The 24,806-nt window shown below is 34.0% G+C and overlaps 2 protein-coding genes across 2 annotated transcripts in view; one reads left to right on the top strand and one right to left on the bottom strand.

Moving 5' to 3' along the window:
• LOC149797800 (TBC domain-containing protein kinase-like protein) overlaps positions 1–24,806 on the bottom strand; it is a 185,784-nt gene that overhangs the window by 95,713 nt on the left and 65,265 nt on the right. The window lies entirely within an intron of this gene.
• The window catches only part of LOC149797801 (rab proteins geranylgeranyltransferase component A 2-like), a 59,686-nt gene that overhangs the window by 112 nt on the left and 34,768 nt on the right, over positions 1–24,806 (top strand). The window contains exons 2-6 of the mRNA XM_089962776.1: positions 3,666–3,732; positions 10,436–10,508; positions 13,641–13,771; positions 17,991–18,495; positions 20,441–20,557. Coding sequence (XP_089818902.1) covers positions 3,666–3,732; positions 10,436–10,508; positions 13,641–13,771; positions 17,991–18,495; positions 20,441–20,557 — 893 coding nt within the window. The remainder of the gene's footprint in view (positions 1–3,665; positions 3,733–10,435; positions 10,509–13,640; positions 13,772–17,990; positions 18,496–20,440; positions 20,558–24,806) is intronic.

Genomic DNA, 24,806 nt, shown 5'->3' with positions numbered 1-24,806 from the left:
ATTATATATTTTAATAACGTTGTCATATAACACAATGTGTTATATAAGAGTTTTTAAGCACTTTACAATACTGTCTAATGATGAGTCCCATACTTTCGGTAGGCACATCTTTTCGTATTATGTGTTGATTATTGGCAATTTTAGAGAAACTTATTTAAACAAGAAACGATTGGCTGAAAAATTTCTCTTCTTTTGGTCTTGAATATTTACCACAAGGATTTAGGCCATAATGAGATGGGTTGTTAATGGAGGAATAGGGTAGGGTGTAATCTAGTCCTACATGTAAGACATAGCACATTTTGATTTTGTTGAGGTGCTAAGTCTTACTATCCAAATAACGGCCTTGTATAGTGTGTTCCGATGTTGTTGACATCGAAATGAGTAATCAAAGTTTCAGGAATATCTCACTTTTGGCAGCCTATATCGACATTTTTCCACTAATTTATGTGTATTATACTTACTGGGCTGTCTTTATCCTGGAGGAATGAAAATATGACACTTGCAGATGGATGCATTTTCACGTTCGATTGACATACATTTGAATTTGTTGCAATGTGACGGTAGTCGAGGTATGCCGAAGTAAGTTCAAGTAGGTTGATGTTGGGGATATGTTTCTTGAACAAAACAAACCGTTGCTTACAGTTCCAATAGGCATCATATATTTTTTATTCATTTCATTAAAAAATAATAAAAATAATATTTCAACTTTCTTTTGTGAGAATTTGAATTTATTAGATAAAAGGCATCACAGTAAGTAAAGTCTGACTAAAACATTATAACTTTACTTTGTAGAAAAGTGTAGTTATTTTAGTTGTCAGTTGTGTGAAATATTCCTGAAAATTTTACTTTCGTAACAATGTTAGTCGACATCAAAACACATTACAATTGCTTCAGTTTCAAAATTAGTTTATGTGGTAGTACTGTGGACATGTTACAATAATAGAAAACACTTGCTCTATATCAATAGAATCAATGGCTGCTAACGTTTTGAACCAAATGGATTTAAATATAATGTTATGATCTCAGTTCTCTTAGGTGGAAAAAGATTGTATGAGTTGTATAAGTAGCTTTTGTAAGTTGCCAGTGCCCTAATTGTCAAACAATTACATAGGTGCTACTCAATATATTTAATTAGCCATATGTTACCAGGTCAATATGAATATGGGACAGCTTATTGTTATTCATACAGTATAAGTTACTGCTTATTATAGGTAACCAGTGAAATATGGAAAACAGAAATATTACAGTTCCCTTTTCATTAATCACATGCGTCACTTTGTAGCTTTTGTTCATTGTGTGGAATGAAACAAAACTATTCTATAGAGGGGTCCAGCAGGGAGCTGAGTATTGATAATTGACCAGTGTCTTTCAAGAACTTCAGAATAAAAATGAGCATTTTGTTTGTGGATTTAAGGCTTGTTTTAGGCAAGCTAGATACATTTCTTTTTGGAGAGGCCTGACTAGCAGCTCAGTTATAATACAAGAGGATCCCAATCTAGATTTAGAAGGACCATTGGCATCAGCAGGGTTCATGTGGTCTTTAAAGGTCTTTGACAGTTTGTGAAAACTGAGGTAGCATTTTCAAGGCCTTGAAAGTTTGGGAAAATTGAGCAGATTACCCTGAGGTCTTTAAAAGTCTTTGAAAATGGAAATAAACCCAGGCATTTTAATTTCTTTCCATAATCACAGAAAAAATTGTCCAAGGTTGTTAGATTTGAATGTAGTCAAGTTTTCCTGGTTTCTTTCTTTTGATGACCCATTCAGTTTCATTTCATCATTAAACTGTATTGTAGTATTTTGTGTTCGTTATTTTCTCATATAACATAACTTGTATACAAAATGTTAGTAAAAATAGGTCTTGGAAATCTATGTTTATAGTCTTTGAAAATTTGGGAAAGGTCTTTGAATTTATCATTCAGAATTCTGCATGAACCCTGATCAGGCTATCAGATTTTTTAGTTCTGAAAATAATATGAATTTATGTCTTTCTTCAGCAAATTTTAGTTGAAAAGTTGACAGTTAGCTTTGGTGGAGCTTAGGTGCAGGGTTGTTGAAACTTATATATAGCATGACAGCAAACTTTGAGCAGAAATTAAACTTTATCGAGTCAACTACCCCATCCTCCATTACCAGTCCTTCTATTAATGGTACAGATCCAGTGGAATTTACCTGGAAACATATGTTTTATGTAATCCAGAACGGGCAGTGAGTAGAGACTTCTGATGGAAATTAGAGACATTTCATAAGAACTTTTAAAACTGTGTTTGTGACCAACCATCATGTTCTGAACAAACAGAAAACTATACCACAGTGACGATTTTGACAATAAATATGTTTGACAGAATGTTTTATTTAACATGTATATTGATAACTTTAAATTGATCTAAACTACATAGACAATAATTGGAATTTTATCCTGTGTATAATAGTAGCCCATTTCCCATTTTTGTAACAATTTTGAATTCTTTTGTGTCTTTGAAGACAGTTATACTGTTGGTAAGTCCACATACTATTTTGTTCTGATATTAAGATAGTTCTCCATCGTTTAACATGGGACAAATTCTAATTAATATATTTTATAAAATATTGCTGTGACATTCAAATTTAAGTAAGTATTGTAACCCTTTGATATTCAGGGCTTTTTAATTGACCAATAAGGTTAGGTCAATTCTTCAACTCACAGAAATGTGTCAAAATCTGCTTCCAGAACCTCTAAGGAAGCTACTGTATGTTTCATTTAGCAATACCCTATGACATAATCTATTTTGTTGACTTTTTTCTTATTTGTCTATTGTAAGAATGAAACATATATTTTGATTATCCAAAAAATTTGGTTATTTATGTCATTTTTGCTTTTACTATAATGTTTCAGCTGGGAACTTAGAAATAGTTTGTTAAGAACCCTTAAAGACAAATTGATACACATGTACATACATTTAGTTGCCTCCTTCAGCAGAATTATAATTACTTTTACGGTCTGAGTTCCTCATTTTCAACTAATGCAGGGGCAGAGAATTTTCAAAATTCTTGAGGGCAGTCTGGTTGTCCAAAAAAAGATAAAGTTTAATCCAAAATTTTCATAGTTCAAATTATAGTTTTGATAATTGAAACAATTTGTTTTTAAAAATAAAATACCCCAAAACAATACTATGTTATGCATTCTATCAACACATTAGAGTGACCTGACAGAACCAATCTAATTGGGACTGGAAGTGCTTCAACAGTTCATAGCTTAAGGCCAAGTATGGGATGGCTTTTTTCAGGTGTTATGACCAACAAAAAACAATACAAAAGAAACCCAACACTTGGAGTAAGCAGATTTAAGATGTTTGCAGCATATTTAAGGTCAGCTCTTATATTTTTTGTTTCACACCTGCACACACTTAAATTCTGATATCTAACCATTGTTGAACTTCTTGTAATATTTTTTTACTCAGTGGTTTCTTAGCACTGGGAAAAGCCCATGTTTTGGCATAGTTGTCTGGTCAGATACAAGCTTTGAGAACCTTGGTTGCCTGAAGCTAAAAAATGGTTGTCCAGGGCTTTGCTGAGCACTTGATTTTTCCATCCCTGTAATATCAGTATGGCTTAGCACATTAAACGTTGTTCAGTATCAGGTTGTTTTTAAATAAAGTACATCTGACTGTTGTTTTGTTTTTCTTCAGGGATGCCAGAAAGTATATTTGCTGCAGCTTGCTCAAGGATTGGACAGACTGTACTTCATATAGATAGGTATTATCTTTTTTCTCTGCTTGGAAGGAAATCATCTGCCCCATATTTGTCTGTTCATTCACAAGCTATACATTGGTTAAGTATTATGTTTAAGTAAGTGCGGTTGAGGTGGTGTTTAAGGCACTTCATACTAATGGGGCACTACTTTGTGAGAAGGTTGAGTGTCGAGAGTTGCACTGTCATAAAGATAAAGTGAAAAATAACATTGATAATTAATTCTAAAATTATAATCACAGAAGTTGAAGTAGAAATATTAAGGAATATAAAACATAGGTAACAATGTGAACAGATTTTATTATTATTATTATTATTAATTATTATTATTATTATTATTATTATTATTAATAAAAAAAGTGTGACTTAAGTTTTGCATAGCAGACTAATTACTTTGTACACATTATCATCAAATGATAATATGTTAACAATATACATCTAAAAAACATTTATAAAGTAATGTTAATATTTGTTAATTAACAAAGCAAATACTCAAGTTATAATTAAACTTCTACCACCACCAGTTTACATGGTGCCATATCAAAATGATCCAAATTTCAGTGCAAATTATCATATTTGACCCAATAAGCATGACTACCTGTATACAACCACCTGACAATTTTTGTTGAAATTTTTGAGACAATTGACTTAATTCACATCCAATACCAAGAATGATAAAATCAAATTCTGTATGCCAACCATTACAATATTCTTGGGAAATATGAATTCCATTTGTAGATATCATCAGGTTTTTGTTCTTTGTTGATTTTTCATGTACCATGCATATAATAATAATAATACTAATAATAATAATAATAATAATAATGAGGACTTTGTATAGTGCCTAATCTTTAGAAGCTCTAAACACTTTACAACATACACCAATAAGATAAAAAAACACATAATGATATGATTACAAAAACGAACACCATGAAAATAGAAAACATTAAAAAAAACATGCTGAGAATATTTAAGGTAGGAAACATTATTAGGTCTTTAAGTTTGTTCTTGCAGTCGAAATAAGTGAGTTTTGTAAGCACTCTTGAATGTGATCACTGTGTCTTTATGTCTAAGTTCAGTGGGCAATTCATTTCATGTTACTGGGCCCTGGTATGCAAAAGAAAGCTGTCCATATGACTTTGTTTTCATAGTGGGAATAATGAGTATACAATTGTCAGAAGAGGAGTGTAAGTATCTTGCTGGCGTGTACACGTGTGTATTGGACTAGAGTCTGTCAGTGAAACGTAGCACAGAGAACAAATGTTGTGTTTGTTTCTGGATCGAATGGATAGCCAGTGTAGGGTACAGAGCAGTGGGGAGGTGTGCTCTGATCGTGGTACTCTAAGTATGATCTGAGCAGCTGTATTTTGAAGTTTTTGGAGTAGATATTGAGATGAACCAGACAGAACTGAGTTACAATAGTCCAGTCTTGAAAGTACTAATGTGTGAATTTAATGTTGGTGTTTCTGATATTTATTGTTTGATGTAAAGGATGTGAATGAGAAAGTCTTAGTGTTGTAATCAGAATGGCCTCAATTTTATCATCATTCATCTGCAGCTTGTTACATGTCATCCATGATTTCACATCAGAAATGCACCTATCTACACATTGGATGGTAGCATCAACTTCAGTTGGGTGGCTGGATTTGTATATTTGGGTGTCATCAGCATACAATTGGTGAGACAATAGATGATGATCTATGACACTTGAGAGCAGCTGAGTGTATAGAATGAAGAGAACAGGTCCAAGAACAGACCCCTGTGGAACACCACAACATAGATCAACTGGGCTGGAGTGTATTCCATTTGCAGATACAATTTGTGTCCTGTTGACCATGTAGGACTTGAACCATAGTAAGGCTGTATCATGAATGCCAAATACATGCTGGAGATGGTGAAGTAATATATCATGGTCTATTGTGTCAAATGCTGCAGACAAATCAGGGAGGGTGAGGGCTGTAAAATTTCCGCTATCCAACGCAGAGAGAATGTCATTAACTACTTTTAGAAGAGTAGTTTTAGCCCTGTGGCAAGGGCAATATGCAGATTGTACGTTGCTAAAAAGACTGAATTCAGATGAGATACAAGCTGGGATAGAACAACCTTTTCTAAATTTTTTTATATGAATGGGAGATTAGAAACTGGGTGGTAGTTCTTTAAATCATTATAGTCTAGTGTTGGTTTTTTCAGCAGAGGCGTTACATTGGCAGTTTTGAAAAATGATGGGAATTCCCCTGATGAGAGAGAGGTGTTAATAACATAAGTTAGTGAAGGCAATACTGGATCTAAGCACTCAAGCAGCAGTGATGTTGGAATTGGATCAAGTTCACATGACTTTGGTGCACTCTCATTAGGATTGTACGTACGAAATCCATAGAGACAGGTTCAAATGCTGCTAATGGTTGCCACTCAAATTCTGTATCCCAACTGTATGGTGATGACGAGTCAGTTGAAATTGTGGTGTCAAGCTTATCTCTTATGGTTTGTACTTTGTCATGGAAGAAATTTGCAAACATGTCCGGAAGGTCGACTGGAGAGAAGGTAGTTGGAAGTGGTGTAGATTTGTTCCTTGACATTAGCTTGTTAGTAATCTCAAAGAGCTCTTTGCAGCTGGATCTTTCCATGATCTTAGTAGTGTAGTGGGCTGATTTCATTGCATGGACTATATTTGTGACATTCTTCTTAGCGACTTCATAGATTTGCTTATGAATAGTGAGTCTAGTGGAAAGCCAAAGCCTTTCAGCTTTACGGTGATGTCTTTTAGCAGTGCGAAGCTGGTCCCTAACACTGCTCTACCATGGAGAACTCTTTTGAATTGATACTCTGTACTTGGTAGCTGGGGCATGTTTGTCGAGCAATGAACACAAGCAGTTATCGAGTTGTTCTGCGGTAGGAGGTAAGCAGGTTGTTAGGTTTTCTTGGATGTCATGCATTAGTTTGGTTCTATTTATCATACAGAGGTTTCTAGTAGCAGATAAAGGTGGAGGGTTAGGGACTGATACGTCAAGATGGCATATAATGCAGAGGTGATCTGATGCAAATTCATGGGATACCAGGGAGGACCATAGAATGTTATCATTAGGTCTATGAAGAATCCAGTCTAAAATGTGACTATGTTTATGGGTGGGTTGGTTAACTGCCTGTTTGAGGTTGAAAACATTAATGGAATGTATGAGTTTTAATGTGTTTGGCATTCCGGGACAGTCAAAGTGAAAGTTGAAATCTCCAAGAATAGTCAGGTTGCCACCTATCGAATTTCCATACTCTAGGAGATTCGAGAGCTGCTTCAAAAAGAGAGATTGTCAGCTTGTTTTTTCTACTAGTAAGAGGGTGGTATAGGCAGAAAAAATGGACTGACCTTTGCTCCAGTGTGAGTGTGGTTTGGACTAGTTCAAACGATGTGTGGTCGAAATTGAATGTTGTGGTGTGCTTTGAAATATGCTATAAAGCGTGCCTACATCTAGTACTTTGTGTATATTGCAGCTGTAATGGCATCCTTTGAATAAGCAGACCTAGGCCAAAAATGGTATGTGTCAACACAGTGACAATCCTGTGTGTACTGCAAACACCATGTGCTCATTACATTAGTTATATGTACTGGATGCTTAAGAGGAGGCCTTGAGGAATGACAGTTTACCTCAAGTATTGACTCAGAGAATGAGATGGACCTTTAAGACTAGTATAACAATTTCTTGAATAAAAAGAGGTGGGGTGGGAGGCTGACCACATTGTTGTGTATCTGGTGATATTGCAAGTAGTGATAAAAACCAACAGCATCAATCTCATAAGGAAATTCAGTGGGAAAAAAGCTGCTGTTCGCCAGAATTATTTTGGTAAAAACAACTGTGCTTTGCAACTTTTCTTGCTGATTTTATTTCATCCTTGGAAAGTCTGTGTTTTAAAATCAGCATTTTCGTACCAGCAGTATAAATCCCACCAACGACTATTGTGAAATATTAAGATTTATGGTGGCATTTAAAAAAAAAAGAATTAGAATATTAGCTTATGCCTGGAATATTTAGATGTTGACATTTATTATTTACAGTGGAAGAATGAACAAGTAAAGTCATTTTTGGTTGTTGAATTTTAATCAGACATTTCCAAGCTGTACTACTTGTGATAGACCCCTTTGATTTTAAATTAAGCTCAAGTGAGGACATGCACTTCTCACTTGGTGTTTAATCTGAGTAGAATGCAATCAATTAACCAATGAATTCAAATGTGAAAAACATTTAAAATAACCAGTTTAATTAATGTGGCATATGGAAAATTACAGTGTTTATAAAGATGCATGACACATGTGGAAAATTACAGTGTTTATAAAGATGCATGACACATCTGGAGAATTACAGTGTTTGTAAAATGCATGACACCTGGAAAATTACAGTGTTTATAAAGATACATGACACATGTGGGAAATTGCAGTGTTTATAAAGATGCATGACACATGTGGAAAATTGCAGTGTTTATTAGGGGCCCCGAGTGGCAGAGTGGTCTAAAGCGCTCTCGTCATGGATCACTACCATCTCACCTCTGTCTGCATAGGTTCAAGTCTTGGGCTCAGCCATTGTGGATAAATGAGAAAGCTTGCCAGTAGCTTCTTGTGGGTCGGTGGTTCTTTCCGGGGGTTTTCTGGGTTCTTCCTCCACCATTAATACTGGCCGCCATGTATAGCCAATATTGTGCTGAAAAATGGCGTTAAACTCTATAACAACAACAACAACAGTGCTTATAAAGATGCATGACACATGCTGAAAATAACAGTGTTTATAAAGATGCATAACACGTGGAAGTTACAATGTTTATAAAGATGCATGACATATGTGGAAAATTACACTGTTTATAAAGATGCATGACACATGGAAAATTACATTGTTTATAAAGATGCATGAGATGTGGAAATTACAGTGTTTATAAAGATGCATGACACATGTGGAAAATTACAATGTTTATAAAGATGCATGGCACATCTGGAAATTACAGTGTTTATAAAGATGCATGACACATGTGGAAAATTACAATGTTTATAAAGATGCATGACACATCTGGAAATTACAGTGTTTATAAAGATGCATGACACATGTGGAAAATTACAATGTTTATAAAGATACATGACACATGTGGAAAATTACAGTGTTTATAAAGATACATGACATGTGTGGAAAATTACAGTGTTTATAAAGATACATGACACATGTGGAAAATTACAATGTTTATAAAGATGCATGACATGTGGAAAATTACAGTGTTTATAAAGATGCATGACACATGTGGAAAATTACAGTGTTTATAAAGATGCATGACATGTGGAAAATTACAGTGTTTATAAAGATGCATGACACATGTGGAAAATTACAGTGTTTATAAAGATATATGACACATGTGGAAAATTACAGTGTTTATAAAGATGCATGACACATGTGGAAAATTAAAGTGTTTATAAAGATGCATGACATGTGTGGAAAATTAAAGTGTTTATAAAGATGCATGAGACATGTGGAAAATTACAGTATTTGTAAAGATGCATGACATGTGGAAAATTACAGTGTTTATAAAGATGCATGACACATGTGGAAAATTATAGTGTTTACAAAGATTAAAATTTTGTAGTTCAAGAAGCCAGAGGGTTGTGCCAATTGAGGGGTGGGTTGCCACTCTTTTTCTAGCTGGAGCACTGGGTGAAGGAGTTCATATACTGTAACAGATGGAGTAGTGGGGACTTTGAATTTCATGAATGCATTTCTAGTTCTTAGTAAAAGTTGCACTAAAAGATGAGGCTGGAAGGGTCTCATGAACAAGGATAATATAAAGGACCAGAATGTACAACTAATTTTAAAATACCTGACTGACATCTGTGGAAAATGTGAAGGTTGCAGCTGTTTAAAGTTGACAGTTGGCCTGAGTCATAGAAATTGCATATAGTTCGCATATACAAGTTTTGAAGACTCATGTAACTTTCTGACAGAAGTACCTGAAATATCTTGTCACTCCCACTTGTGTTAGAGAGACATACTTAACTGAATCACTTGTTTTCATAGCAGCAGTGTTGTTGTGATAAGTTTTGAATTTTCTACCAAGTTTTGTTTGACAGTCATATATACCATACATTATAAGCAGATTCTCAGGTAAGACATGCTATATGTACTCATTTTTAAGTCAGGTACAATTATTTGCCTTTGAATAATGCATGGGCAGATCAGGGGCTGTGTTGTTTGTTCTATTGATTGCTTGTAACAAACTGCATAGACCTAGATCTGGCAAATGATTTGAATGCAGATCTTGGTCTGTATGGTTTGCAGTTGGACTGGACTTGTTAGCAAGTATATATGGTAATTTTCTATGGAATTCTCATATAGTATTATGCTTGAATAAATTTTAAAATGATCTACTTACACACTGTCAGGAATATCAGAATGTTGCACAAAAAATTGGTTAGCTTTCCCTTAGTCTATTAAAAATGCTGGCCATTTATCAGGAAATTTTACTTGCCAAGTGAAAATATTCAGCATGGTTGCTGGATAATGGTTAGATTCAAGAAACTGATATTACAGAGTATTTCTATGGAATGTCTATGTTTATTAAATACTTCTAAGGCATTGTGTATGTTTACAATTTACAATATAATGTCAGGTAGTCGTTAATCATTAAATCATTATCTATAATCCTCATAGATACAAATTCTAAATCAGTGTTATTTTTTCTTTTTCAGAAATGACTATTATAGTGGGGATTGGTCCTCATTCAGCTTGAAGGGGATACAGAAATGGGTTGAACAACAAAAGGTATAGTGCTGCCCCCCCCCCCCCCCCCCATGTAGATTCAGCCTCCTCTCCACTTTTTGTCACCAGAATCCTTGGGACTGACAAGTTCAAAAGTGACCATATTAGTGCGAAAAGACTCATATTTATGTTGCATAAATGGCTATATTATGGGGTTTACATATGGAAATCCCACAAAAACTGTTTATTTCTAAATTCAGCATGTTGACATTTGGTCCCACGTACTAAGTTTATTCTATACAGAGAGGTCATCAGACATTCTTAGTTTATAAGGAATAATGGAAACAATTAGATGAAATGAAAAGACGGAGAATCCCTTGAATCCTGCTGCAAAATTTGGTTCACATAAGCATCATCTGTTATACATTCAGCAGAAGTTGGAAAATGGAAGAAATGAAGAATGTTATTTAGAGCCAGATGTTTGTATCATAATTTTATTGACAAGTACCCTGATTTTATTGACACGTTTTCATACAGTGATTTTATTGACAAGGCTTTGTAATGGTTTTCAATCGCAAGTGATGATTTTTCTTAATTGTTTCAAGTAACATTAACATAAGTTTTGTCAAATTGTAATTACCGTATTTGCCTGCCTATAAGTCAATGCAGAGTATAAGTTGAATGAGCATATTTGGCAAATTTTCCATCCTTCATCCATATATAAGTTGATGCTGAGTGTAAGACGAGGCCAGATCAATATCTTGGCTTCGTCGTTTTCACTTTGTTCCTCACAGCATCGCAAATGTTATCCTATCTGTAACTCAGTAACCTTTCAGGTCTGGATCAATAAATGTAACTAAAAGAACCTAATTTGTTTCAGGTGAAGTATTTTAAATGTATTATGTACTTTAAGCTACATATAATGACGCTGACCTGAAAATTTATTGAGTTACAGATACGATACAATTTGCAATGCTGTGTGGAATGAAACTATGATAACTTTCAGTTTTGTAAATATTTAAAGTATCAATGTATGCTATTTCAGATTACCAGCAATATGGAAATTGTATTATTGATGCAAAAATGCTTTTTCGAGAAAAAAATTGGTGGGGAGAGAGATACAGACAGATGCTTATTCATTCCCTCTCATTTTTCTTCTTGCACTCATGATCAGAATAAAATATGGCCCGATATATATGAGAGAGATTCCAGCTGGGTTATTTTTCTACACCTCATTGCCCCTGTTTAGCTGAAGCTTTTGTTAAAGAGAGAAAAATTTAATAAATTAAATAGTAAATGTAAACTATGAAAATACATACCATACTCCTTTTTGGGTTTGAATATTCACAAAAGTTTTATCCATATAGACTCCATTTACTAGGTTAAATCCCAAGAATGACCATTTCACATGATGTCTAATTTTCTTTGCAAGTATAACGACCTCTCCATTCCCAACAAATAAGAATATTTTTTTCAATTGCATGTAATCTTCTTGTACTTAGGTGGCAATTGTTGTTGATCTTTGCTCATGCTATATGTTACTTTAAATTGCTGTCAGTCCTATTGGCAAATTCCAAAGATGTCATTGGTTGAGAAATTTACATGAGTAACACCTGGCTTTTCCTTTCATTATATGGTACCATATTCATAATACCCATGGTTAGCCTAATTTCGCTATTGGAGCCTCACTAATCTGATCTGGTCTACCAAATATTGACACATGTTAACTCTGGAAAACCTGGCTACAGCTGTAGCATATTTAATTAGCATGTACATGCCACTACAAAGCCACGTGGTTTGTGAATAATGGAAGTGATAACTAAAACTAGAAGGAAATACTTACCTAGTGGTAGTAATTGATAATGGAAAATGGTACTGCACTTTTGTACATGAGTATGATCACAGTCATCAAGTAAATGAACAATAAAAGATTACCGTACAATCATGAATATCTCTCTCTCTCATAATGGGACATACGTTTTATTTGAATATGATTTGCATTAAGAAAATTGTGATGCAATATCTGTCTCTGTCATGGTTATTCATCTTCTAACTTTTCAGTTCTAATGCACCCGTATCAAATTTAAACAACGTATATTACAAACAACATACATTACTAATGCATGCTGCTTAACGCAATTACATCTAAGTTAGTTTTAATAGTGATCATCATGTAATTGTTTCAAATCCTCAATGTGGAATCCTATATTTTTTCATACACGATCTATTCCCAAAATGAAATATGTTTTTACACATTTTTTTGTACTTTTGGATAATTTTTTTATATATGAAAAATTATGACATACGATAAAGTGATTTGGATGACAAAAGCCATATATAAGTCAGTTTACAGTGTAAGACGAAGCTAAGATTTTCTGGTAAAAAAAGTATCTTGTAGGCTGGTAAATACAGTAAATAAAAATATTAAATATTGTAAAAAATTATTTATGTCTTTCTTGCTTTACATGTAATTATTACTCTCACATCTGTTTGATTGACATCTATGGAAGCCACCATTCCACATGCAGCTGGAACAGATTGATATCATTTCCATATGTGTCTCTTTATAAGGCTAGCTCCAATGCTTACTCTGGAGCTACACCATCTGTGGGTATATATATATATATATATATATATATATATATATATATATATATATATATATATATATATATATATATATATATAGAGAGAGAGAGAGAGAGAGAGAGAGAGATGTGTATATTTGTGTGTGTCTAATTTTAATAGGTTTTTGCTCAAACATTTTTTTAAAAACAATTTTTGCAAGTTTTATGGGGATTTTCTTTTCAGACTTGATCCACCATGTGCTGTAAAATGCAAGAACTCTTGTTACAGTTTCTTATAACATTTCGCTAGCTTCAGTCTTTGCCCATTTGTTTTTACTTCACTATGTATATATCTTCAGAGTTTCTCAAATTAGAGTAGTTTATGTGGAAGATCTCTTATATTAGTTGGGGCAGATGGTCAAGGATGAAAGTTACAAGGATGTTTTTTTTCACAGTTGATAATATAAATTTGAGTTTGATCTGTTTATATCTCATTTCAGAAGTGCATGATTCATATTTGTTTGTATTTTGTATCTCAGATAATTCTGTAACTTCTTTTAGGAACAGGTGTTTCTTTTTTCTTGTTTTGAGTTTCAAATACATATCTTGTTTCTCTTGTTTCTTGCAGAGAAGTTGTGATGATGACTTGAAACATTCCCAAACAGATGAGGCCATCATTTTAAAGGAGGGAGAGTATCTGTTGAAGATGCCCCTCAAGGCACAAAACTTCAAAGACATAGAAATGAAGTTCCACATTGAGTAAGAATACATATAGATGTGAAAACAGTGTTGTAGTACCTACATATTTTTGCTAGAATTCATATCATCGTCACATTGCATTAAACATTTAAAGGAATGAAATTAATGGAAAGAATATAATTCTTTGATATATCAGTTCATTGATTTTGAAATTTATCCTGCACAAATGAGCTTGAAAATTCTAAAATAGTTTACTTGTCTCTCATCCAGGCATTCAAGAAATGACACAAAACTCTGTTTATTTTCCTTTTATAAATTACTGTATATACTCACTTATAAGTCAATACGACTATAAGTCGACTCCCCCATTTAAGGGCTGCAGAAAGTGAATTTCTTTATGACCAACCTAAGTCGAGGTGGTTTTTGCGAGACAAATCCGTCTACTAGGGGTGGCATGTGGTCAGTTAGTCAGAGCTGCACTTGATGGAAAAATAAACAAGTCAAACTTGATAGATGTATGGATATAGAGATAGGACAAATAAAGACAAAACCAATATAGAATAAATAAATTTGTGTAGAATAAATGAATTTGTGTTATTGAGTTGAATATGTACAAATAAATTGAGAACTTACATTTTGTCCATCTTCATGTAATGAAATCCATAACGCTTAACATTTTTAATCCAGTTTTAAAATAAATCCATGCGTTGAATTATAGGTCATATACGGGTATAAAATAAATCATGCATTGAATTATAGGTCATATATGGGTATAAAATAAATCCATGCATTGAAGTATAGGTCATATATGGGTATAAAATAAATCCATGCATTGAATTATAGGTCATATATGGGTATAAAATAAATCTATGCATTTGAATTATAGATCATATATGGGTATAAAATAAATCCATGCATTGAGGTATAGGTCATATATGGGTATAAAATAAATCCATGCATTGAATTATAGGTCATATATGGGTATAAAATAAATCCATGCATTGAATTATAGGTCATATATGGGTATAAAATAAATCTATGCATTTGAATTATAGATCATATATGGGTATAAAATAAATCCATGCATTGAAGTATAGGTCATATATGGGTATAAAATAAATCCATGCATTGAAGTATAGGTCATATATGGGTATAAAATAAATCCATGCATTGAAGTATAGGTCATATATGGGTATAAAATAAATCCATGCATTGAATTATAGGTCATATATGGGTATAAAATAAATCCATGCATTGAGGTATAGGTCATATATGGGTATAAAATAAATCCATGCATTGAAGTATAGGTCATATATGGGTATAAAATAAATCCATGCATTGAGGTATAGGTCATATATGGGTATAAAATAAATCCATGCATTGAATTATAGGTCATATATGGGTATAAAATAAATCCATGCATTGAGGTATAGGTCATATATGGGTATAAAATAAATCCATGCATTGAATTATAGGTCATATATGGGTATAAAATAAATCCATGCATTGAATTATAGGTCATATATGGGTATAAAATAAATCTATGCATTTGAATTATAGATCATATATGGGTATAAAATAAATCCATGCATTGAGGTATAGGTCATATATGGGTATAAAATAAATCCATGCATTGAATTATAGGTCATATATGGGTATAAAATAAATCCATGCATTGAATTATAGGTCATATATGGGTATAAAATAAATCTATGCATTTGAATTATAGATCATATATGGGTATAAAATAAATCTATGCATTGAAGTATAGGTCATATATGGGTATAAAATAAATCCATGCATTGAAGTATAGGTCATTTATGGGTATAAAATAAATCCATGCATTGAGGTATAGGTCATATATGGGTATAAAATAAATCCATGCATTGAATTATAGGTCATATACGGGTATAAAATAAATCATGCATTGAATTATAGGTCATATATGGGTATAAAATAAATCCATGCATTGAAGTATAGGTCATATATGGGTATAAAATAAATCCATGCATTGAAGTATAGGTCATATATGGGTATAAAATAAATCCATGCATTGAATTATAGGTCATATATGGGTATAAAATAAATCTATGCATTTGAATTATAGATCATATATGGGTATAAAATAAATCCATGCATTGAAGTATAGGTCATATATGGGTATAAAATAAATCCATGCATTGAATTATAGGTCATATATGGGTATAAAATAAATCCATGCATTGAATTATAGGTCATATATGGGTATAAAATAAATCTATGCATTTGAATTATAGATCGTATATGGGTATACAAATGATAATCCAGATTGATGTGATTAACACTGCCTTGTATCATCAGGTTCAAAGCCTAAGAATTCATCATAATTGTTGGAGTTACCAAATAAAGTTCAGATTTCCTCCACTGTCATCTGTTTGTTATAAACATTGTCCAACACGGATTCCTTGTCTGATGTGTTAAAGAACGAAATCAGTGAAGAGTTCTTCATCCCCCATCCCATCTCATTTGGAATTCCTCCCATGCATTACACACCCACTGAGATACTAACCCAATCCCTAGATGCTTCACATTTCCTGCTTTTGTAAATTCTTTGGGCCCTTCTACAATCTACTTGTGCCACTGTTTATACATATTTGCTTTGATCATAGAACGGTTGTAGTACTGACATAATGTCATCAGGGATCACAGCTTGGTATGTTTGACGTCTCCACAAATGCGCCTGAAACACTGCTCTGGAACCCACTCATTCAAACCAAACTCTGAGTTTTCATAGAGGCTTTTCGTTATTCGAATTTTTTTCAAATGTCTGGCACTATCAACAAGAACTGACATTTTATTGTACCATTCACATGCCTGTTTCTCCGACAAACCAAATTCGTGTTCTGCAGCACTATTGTCATTTTTTTCCTGCAAAATCTATAACCTTTAAATTAAATGTTCCATCATACCCAGTATGTTTTATTTTCCCCATATTGGTGAAAGTACCCAAGTTTAGCAATTCATGATGTATGATATCTAATTGACAAAGTTGTTGTTGTTGTTGTTCTAGGGTTTAACGCCATTTTTCAGCACTAGATATGCTATACATGGCAGCCAGTATAACTGGTGGAGGAAGAACCCTGGAAAACCCAGGGAAGAACCACCGACCCACGAGAAACTACTGGCAGGCTTTCCCACATACAATTGACAAAGTATGCTTTATGCTGTAATTGACAGAACACAGACTTTATGTAGAGGTTGAGCTTGGGGTTTGAAAGATACACTTTGATCACACAGTCTCTGAAATCATATCAAAGGATTGCCACAACTGGACAGGTGTCAGTTGCATGATGTGATCAAAGGGATTCAGCATGGCATTGAACAAGTATCAAATTAATGGCACACTAGTTATGAGACTTTGCAGAGAAAAACAACAATAGTGTTGCAAATTATACATTATTGAAAAAAAGCAGTGTTGCTTTTACATGCTAAAGGATTAAGGTCTTATTTATCTAAGTAGCAATTTATCAAAACTGTGAGTTGAGAGGACAATGCAAAATTTTTCTTTACAAGCTGAGAGTAAGGTCAGATTTTCATTTTTTTTTTATATCTTTTTTAGAAGATGACCTCTACTCATCATTATTACAGTTTTTAGTAAAAATGTCAACTTGTAAGCAAGTAATATGGCATACAGAAAATTCTGTCACGTGGCAGAATATTTGACTTTCCAGGACTGCTGAATAACGGATAAATTAAGAAGATGGACTTCAAGCTCAGATCTTGTTCTGTTGTATGATCTTTGAGTTTTGATCTGATGTCAGGAAATATAAATTTTGTTTGATTTGCTGACCTGTACATGTTCAGTGTTAACAGGACAGGACTGCTCCAATCTCCCATTTGCACAAAGCAGCAATCTTATAAGGAGTTGGTGTTTAGAAAAATAAATACCCGGAAAAATAATAGGGGTGGGTGGGTGATACATGACTGTAAATTAGTATAAAAAAAACCAAATTCTTTTATTTAAAAAAAACAGGTAATTTATCAGTATAACAAAAATTGTGGAACATTAATGATGAACAATATCTCTAACAACATTATTTTGGCATTTGCCATCTGATTATTATGAGGCAAAATGTTGCAAAAGCAGCCAGATTGTTATGTAAATGGATTTAGTTTGAAAGTCAGCTAAATTTGTATCACATGGTAATACATGTGTCTGTAGATTTATTCAGGCAGTAGATTGGATAAATGGAGGTACCTTAAATGAGACAAAACAGTATAATTGTACTTTATATAACAGGGAGAACAAGGAAGAGGCCCCAACAGAACAAGAATCCCATGCTCAAGAAAAGGTGCATCTTAGTGTTACTGATGGAACAGGAAACCCTGAAGCTGAAAGTGGAAGAAAGGAGGAAGTTAATGAAAAGCAGATAAAAAATAATGGTGTTGACCCATTGCCAGTAGATACAAATATCAGTGACAATGCATCTCAGACTTCCAATGAAAAGCAATTACAGGATTTTGCAAAAGACGAGAACCAGCCTCAGTCAACCACTGACCAAGAGCTTTCGAGGGATAAAAAGACAGAGAACCCAACTGAAGCACCTTCCAATTCAGTGTTAGTTGATGACTCTGAAAAGAGAACTATGGAAAGGAATGTTATATCCAGTTCTGAGACGCAGTTAGAAGTTGAAAACAAAGGGGATATGAGTAGTACAAATGAAGAAGAGAAAAGATGCAAGGATTGGAGCCCATCAGAAATCCAGAAGGAATGGAGAAGATTTAATTTGGACCTGTCTCCGAAGGTGATACAATTTATCTTAAAATATTAATTTATTTTTTTTTGTTTCATTTTATCAGAGCACAGTGACATGTAGGTATCACTTTTCTTGCAATTTTTGCAAATCAAGTACATAAATACTTGGTCACAGGTGAGAGTTCTGTGGAACACAAAATAGTTACATAAATACATGGCTGCTGGTGAGACATGATGTTCTGTTGAACAAATATGAGGTACATAAATGCACGGTCACATGTAAGACATGTTCTCTGGAACACAAATCAGGTAAATAAATGTGTGGACACAGGTGTGACATTCTGTGGAACAAAATTAGGTACACAAGTTAGACCTTATGTGCTTTGGAATTCAAATCAGGTATATAATTGCATGGTCACAGGTGAGATATAATGTTCTGTGGAACACAAGTTATTATTACTGTAATTAGACATGTTAAAGTAATTTATAATACTTTCCATAAAATATTTAGTTAAAGCTTTGTTTCATTACTGTTCATCTTCTCCAGTTGGTTTGCTGTGTGGTTAACAAAACCTGCAGAATAAATATTCACAAAATTTAGTTCAATCAAGTTATTGTTAACATTTATATGGACTGCCTTATTCAATTAATTTTTGCAATTGATTAGTGAGACACTTTGATTGATTATTTAGTTAAATACATTTTACCAGATGCTCATGATGTACATATATGCAAGGCTTGGTAATTAGTGGTAATATTTCACTGGTTGCATGCAATTCGAATGTAAACAATCTAGAGCCGTTGTTGCAATAGACGATTGCTGCTGCTGTGTTGATGATAAGGATTAACAACTGTAGCTCAGCATACCTAGTTTGTGCTACTTTGTCTGCCCAACCTTCATCACCATTGATATTTGCTTCCTTACACAGGCAAAACATATCACATGAAGACAGTATACAAGCTTCCAGGCTTCCTACCCTTTGCTCCACCACCAAATTCCTTGCCAAGCTTCTTAACCTTATTTTTGAAGATGAATAGCTTTGTGTGTATTGACTAAAGCTATTATCATGTCAGTGAAAGTTATGATCACACATACATTTCTTGAAACATGTTATCAGGTGTCTTTTGATGGATACCTATCATTTATATATATATACTTACCTTTTAAAAATCCCCCCTTAAAAAATGCCATAGTGTGAAATTCCTGGAGAAATCACAGATTGCTGACTTTTCCACAGTGAGATGTTATTGATATCTGCTGCTGTACACATTCCTAGAGCTTTGTGTACATATATCAGAATTTATATTTATCCAGTGAATGATTTATGTCATGGTTGTAATGTCAATTATCTGCTGTCACGAACAAATGTCTTCTTCATGTTCTTATTCAGAAATGAATTTACTTTTTGTATTTACTTTGATTCCACAATTACAATTTTCTCTTAAATAAAAATAAATTATCCTAAGAAATATGACTTTAAATAATGAAGTTAAACTAAGAGCAGTTTTTTTAAAATGATCTTAATTTTTATTTTGTATGCAGGTATTATACTATACTACTGGACATATGGTCGATTTTTGTAATGATCTTATTTGTATTTTGTATACAGGTATTATACTATACTGGACACATGCTGGATTTTTGTAATGATCTTATTTGTATTTTGTATACAGGTATTATACTATACTGGACACATGGTGGATTTTTGTAATGATCTTATTTGTATTTTGTATACAGGTATTATACTATACTGGACACATGGTGGATTTTTGTAATGATCTTATTTGTATTTTGTATAAAGGTCTTATACTATACTGGACACATGGTGGATTTTTGTAATGATCTTATTTGTATTTTGTATACAGGTCTTATACTATACTGGACACATGGTGGATTTTTGTAATGATCTTATTTGTATTTTGTATACAGGTCTTATACTATACTGGACACATGGTGGATTTTTGTAATGATCTTATTTGTATTTTGTATACAGGTATTATATTGTTCTGGACATATGGTAGAACTATTGATAGCTTCGGATATTGCAAAGTACTGTGAATTCAAGACAGTCACAAGAGTTCTTACTCTTCTGAGTGGAAAATTGGAAAGGGTAAATATCAAAAAAATTAAAATTAAGCTGTTCTGTGCATATTTTTTTTCATTCATAATCACACAGGAATACGTTTGGTGACTGTAACTTTATTTCCTCATTAATACATTATCATGATTACATTCATGTTAGGAATTAAATTCTGTTATCTCCATCCCTACAGGAAGGATGAAAAAAATTCCTTCCCATCATTGTAGATACTAAAACTATTCCAATATATGATTATACTTACCTCCCCTTGTTACTGCTAGATGGTTTCACAGATGCTGGTTGTTATTTAGTTGAAGCTGTTGCTCTCTACAGGTAACATTGTGCTGCCTAATGTCCCAAAATCTTGAATTTCTCTGGTATTTTCATCCATCCACACTAAGTTACGTGGCAAACCCATCAGAGAGGATTACCCAACTCCTCATCCCAAGTGAGTACAGGAAAAACCTTAACCAACTTTTTTTCTCCAACCCTATGCAGGAGATAGTGGAGTTTATCTTGAATTCAGCAGGAGAATAAATCTGTTGCACTTTGCTACCAGTCTGGACCTCACTGCTGTTGTTGGTAAGCAAATGTACAAGTGCAAGGCATATATGGATGCAGATGATTAACTTCCCTCTTTCAGTCTGCTTCCACAGACAGAACCATTAAATCAAAGAGATGTCCGATCATCTGCATGACAAGATTAAAGACCTTGGAAACTCTGACAGAACCAGGTGCCGCTGTCCATTTCCACATGCTGGAATGTTATTCACTCAGATGTCTACAAAACAGTGGTTCCATATTGTTGGTAAACCATTGAATTTTCTGTGCAAGTTCTTTTCTTGTCATAGTTTGCAAATCAACTCTCCACGTTTCTACTAAAGACTTTTTCTGGTGATTGAAGCCAGTGAATGCTGCAGTCAGTTGTCACCTTGAACTGGCTCAACAGGTACATTGATTGCTGTGCCAAGGTTCGGAATGGAATCAGCATGATCAATTTGGCTTCAATGAAGAGAGATGCATTTGTAATCAGTGTAGACTTGACTAATTTATGCTGTCATATCCCCATAAATCCAGATTTATGCAAATTCTTTCATTTTGCATTGCAAGGGACTGCTAATTTCGCATACTCCTGTTTTTGACTCAGTCACAGACCAAGGATGATATGAAAACGATAAATTATGTTGTCACCCATGTCAATTAATCCTCATCAGTGGCTAGTGTAGCATCCCATCCAAGCACATTGCAGTTAGTTGTTGAGTTCATTTCCAGCAGGGAGTCAACTTGTGTGAGAGAGTATTTTTTGCAGCTTCTTGTTATGGATCTGCTTCATGTCAGCCATTGTTTCAATTGCCCTCTACAGATGGCTTTCCTTGCACAGGTCACCTAGATCAATGGATTTTTTATCTCAACCAGAATACAGCATTTCCTGTGTCAGTAGCACAGTGGGTAAAGGTTTACGGCAGGAATACCTTTCAAGAACCCTGAGCTGGAGATAATGGTCGGTACAATGATCTGTAGCAACTGCAAACAGCAGGAAAGGGCTGTTCACATATCCAACTGGAACTGAAGATGACAACTCATGCCTTGCATGTCATGAAGGGTCAGCATTGTGGGATGATGACCCTCGGTATGTCCAACTACATGAGAGTGAAACTACCCTCTCAAACATGTTGTGGGACCAAGTCACCAGACCATTTCATGCTGGTCTGGGACTTTATCTTCTGCTGCTTCTGGTCCAGACAAGACATATCCCATGCAGACTGACGCTTTATTGAGGAGTGGCCAGTCTTTACAGACCAAGTGGTTATGTTGGTACACTATGCAGTCACATATTAAACTGTGTGATGACAACACAGCTTAATCTGTTATTGCATTACAATAGTCCCCCTCTTGAACAGCCTTCCCTGACCAGTGGTCATCTGCTTCTTATGGCCAGAATCTCTTGGCACTGATGAGTTTGTATTCAGAAGTACACCTTCAAAAAGAGCCACCCCTCTAACATGACCAGTGGCCCAGCATATTAGTACAAAAATGGACAATGTTTCCCTCATGAGTGGCTACTTTTTTCAAATGTATCCAGAACCAATAATTAATTCATATCGTGGTGTAAGGTAAGCAATCAGATTATTTCTATCAGCGATACATGTCTCCCAATGTGACATTTCTGTTACTGAAAGAAGTGTTGACTAAAGTACATGTAACACTAAGATTAATATTATATCATTGTCTATAAAAGCTGATGTTTACAGGAAATGGGCTCAACAATGTTATGATAAAGTTTTGGGCTTCACACATCTGTCGAGTTCTTCACTTCAATGATTACAACTAGACATAATTGTCAAGATCATAATAGGGTAAGCATAGGCTAAAAATAGATTTCATGCATTAACACACAGAGAAATTAACCTTGAACAAATCAGAGTACCAGACAAAGACTGCAAAATCATGTGACAACACATTTATCACTTCCTTTATGAAGAAGGCATTTTGTCCACTTGACAAAAGTTTCATCAGCATAATTAAATTGCATACACAGTTAGCAACATCCAAATAAATCATTACCAAACATTAACATGTCATCACGTGAATGGAGACATATTATTTTAGAAGCAAGTTGGTTATTCTGCTTGATATGATCAGGTGAGGTGGGGAAGGGGGACTTGCCGAACAGTTTTATGTAAAAAAGACTTGATACTTCTCACAAAAAATGTAGTCCTCCTGGAAAGGACACCTATTTTATAAGGCCGCTTTCCAGGTACAGAATGGGTTGCCGTATAAGAGGGGGACCACCGTATACAATAACAGATCAGAATGTATCCTGACAACACAGATTGATCTGTTGCTGCATGACACAATAACAGATCAGAATGTGTCATAACAATGGGGCTTGATCTGTTTATATAATGATGGATACAAGTTTATGCTGTTCGTTGTCCTGCATTTATAAGTAGGGTATATTGAGGGTGAAGGTATGACTGAAGGAGAATTTTAGTGAGCATAGGGGAGCAGCAATTCTTTATCGCTATCAGTTTTGAGTACTGCTCAGTCCATATAATTCTGTATTGCTATCAGTTTGGAGTACTGCTCAGTCCATATAATTCTATATCACACCATCAGTTTGGAGTACTGCTTAGTCCATATAATTCTATATCACACTATCAGTTTGAAGTACTGCTCAGTCCATGTAATTCTATATCATGCAGTTTGGAGTTCTGTTTTGAAGTTTCATAGTAAATACAAGCATCCACATTGATATGTCATGCAAGCTTGTCCTTAAGAACATCTTGTATATGGTTGGCCACCTAGTGGTGACAAGGGAGGTAATTATAACACTTTGAAAGAGTTATGTGCAATAGATTCTATTTTTAGCATCTGTATTGTATATAAACAGGAAAAAGTAATTTTTGTTTCATCTTTCTAGAAGGGCTAGATTTGAGAATTACATATTTTTGGAGGAACCTACTTTAAAATATTAATTTCATTTTTGAGGTCACTGAGCAATTACATTTGGTGTTGGGGGCATTGTTTTGCTTTCAAAAACAAATCCCCGTTATTTAGTTGTCTGAAAGTATAAGGACATGATAACAAATTGAAATGAAGATAACTATACATGGCAGGTTAAGTTTCTTTATTCAATGCTGGACCATCTAAGATTTATTGCAGCATTTAACAGCAGTTATTTTGTATACTGCTTGATTTGAAAACTTGGTTGATTAATTCATGAAACATATTTATCTGAAGGGTATTAGATCAGTATTGATAGATTAGGTCCTACAGATCAATATTGATAGATAAGGTCCTACAGATCAATATTGATAGATTAGGTACTACAGATCAATATTGAATAATTAGGTCCTACAGACAATATTGAAAAATTAGGTCATAAAGATCAATATTGATAAATTAGGTCGTACAGATCAATATTGATAGATTAGGTCCTGTGGATCAATATTGATAGGTTAGGTCCTACAGATCAATATTGATAAATTAGGTCCTACAGATCAATATTGATAGATTTAGGTCCTACAGATCAATATTGTTAGGTTAGTCAGGATGTGCCTTTTGCAGTTCAAAATTCCTACAGATCAATATTGATAGGTTAGTCAGGATGTGCCTTTTGCAGTTCAAAATTCTTTAGTTTCATTATTTTTAATTTTTTGGCCTTTTTGTTGATTTATCGATGCATTCATCAGTATTAATAATATTAAGAACAACAACAACAACAAAAGGAGTAAGAATTTGAATGCCTTTCAAGACATGTAAAATAACATAAACA

This window comes from Sinohyriopsis cumingii, chromosome 6, assembly GCF_028554795.1.
Source record: "Sinohyriopsis cumingii isolate HCF-2022 chromosome 6, ASM2855479v2, whole genome shotgun sequence".
Taxonomy (NCBI): domain Eukaryota; kingdom Metazoa; phylum Mollusca; class Bivalvia; order Unionida; family Unionidae; genus Sinohyriopsis; species Sinohyriopsis cumingii.
The sequence above is the reverse complement of the archived record's forward strand: the minus strand, read 5'-3'. Positions and strand labels throughout refer to the sequence as shown.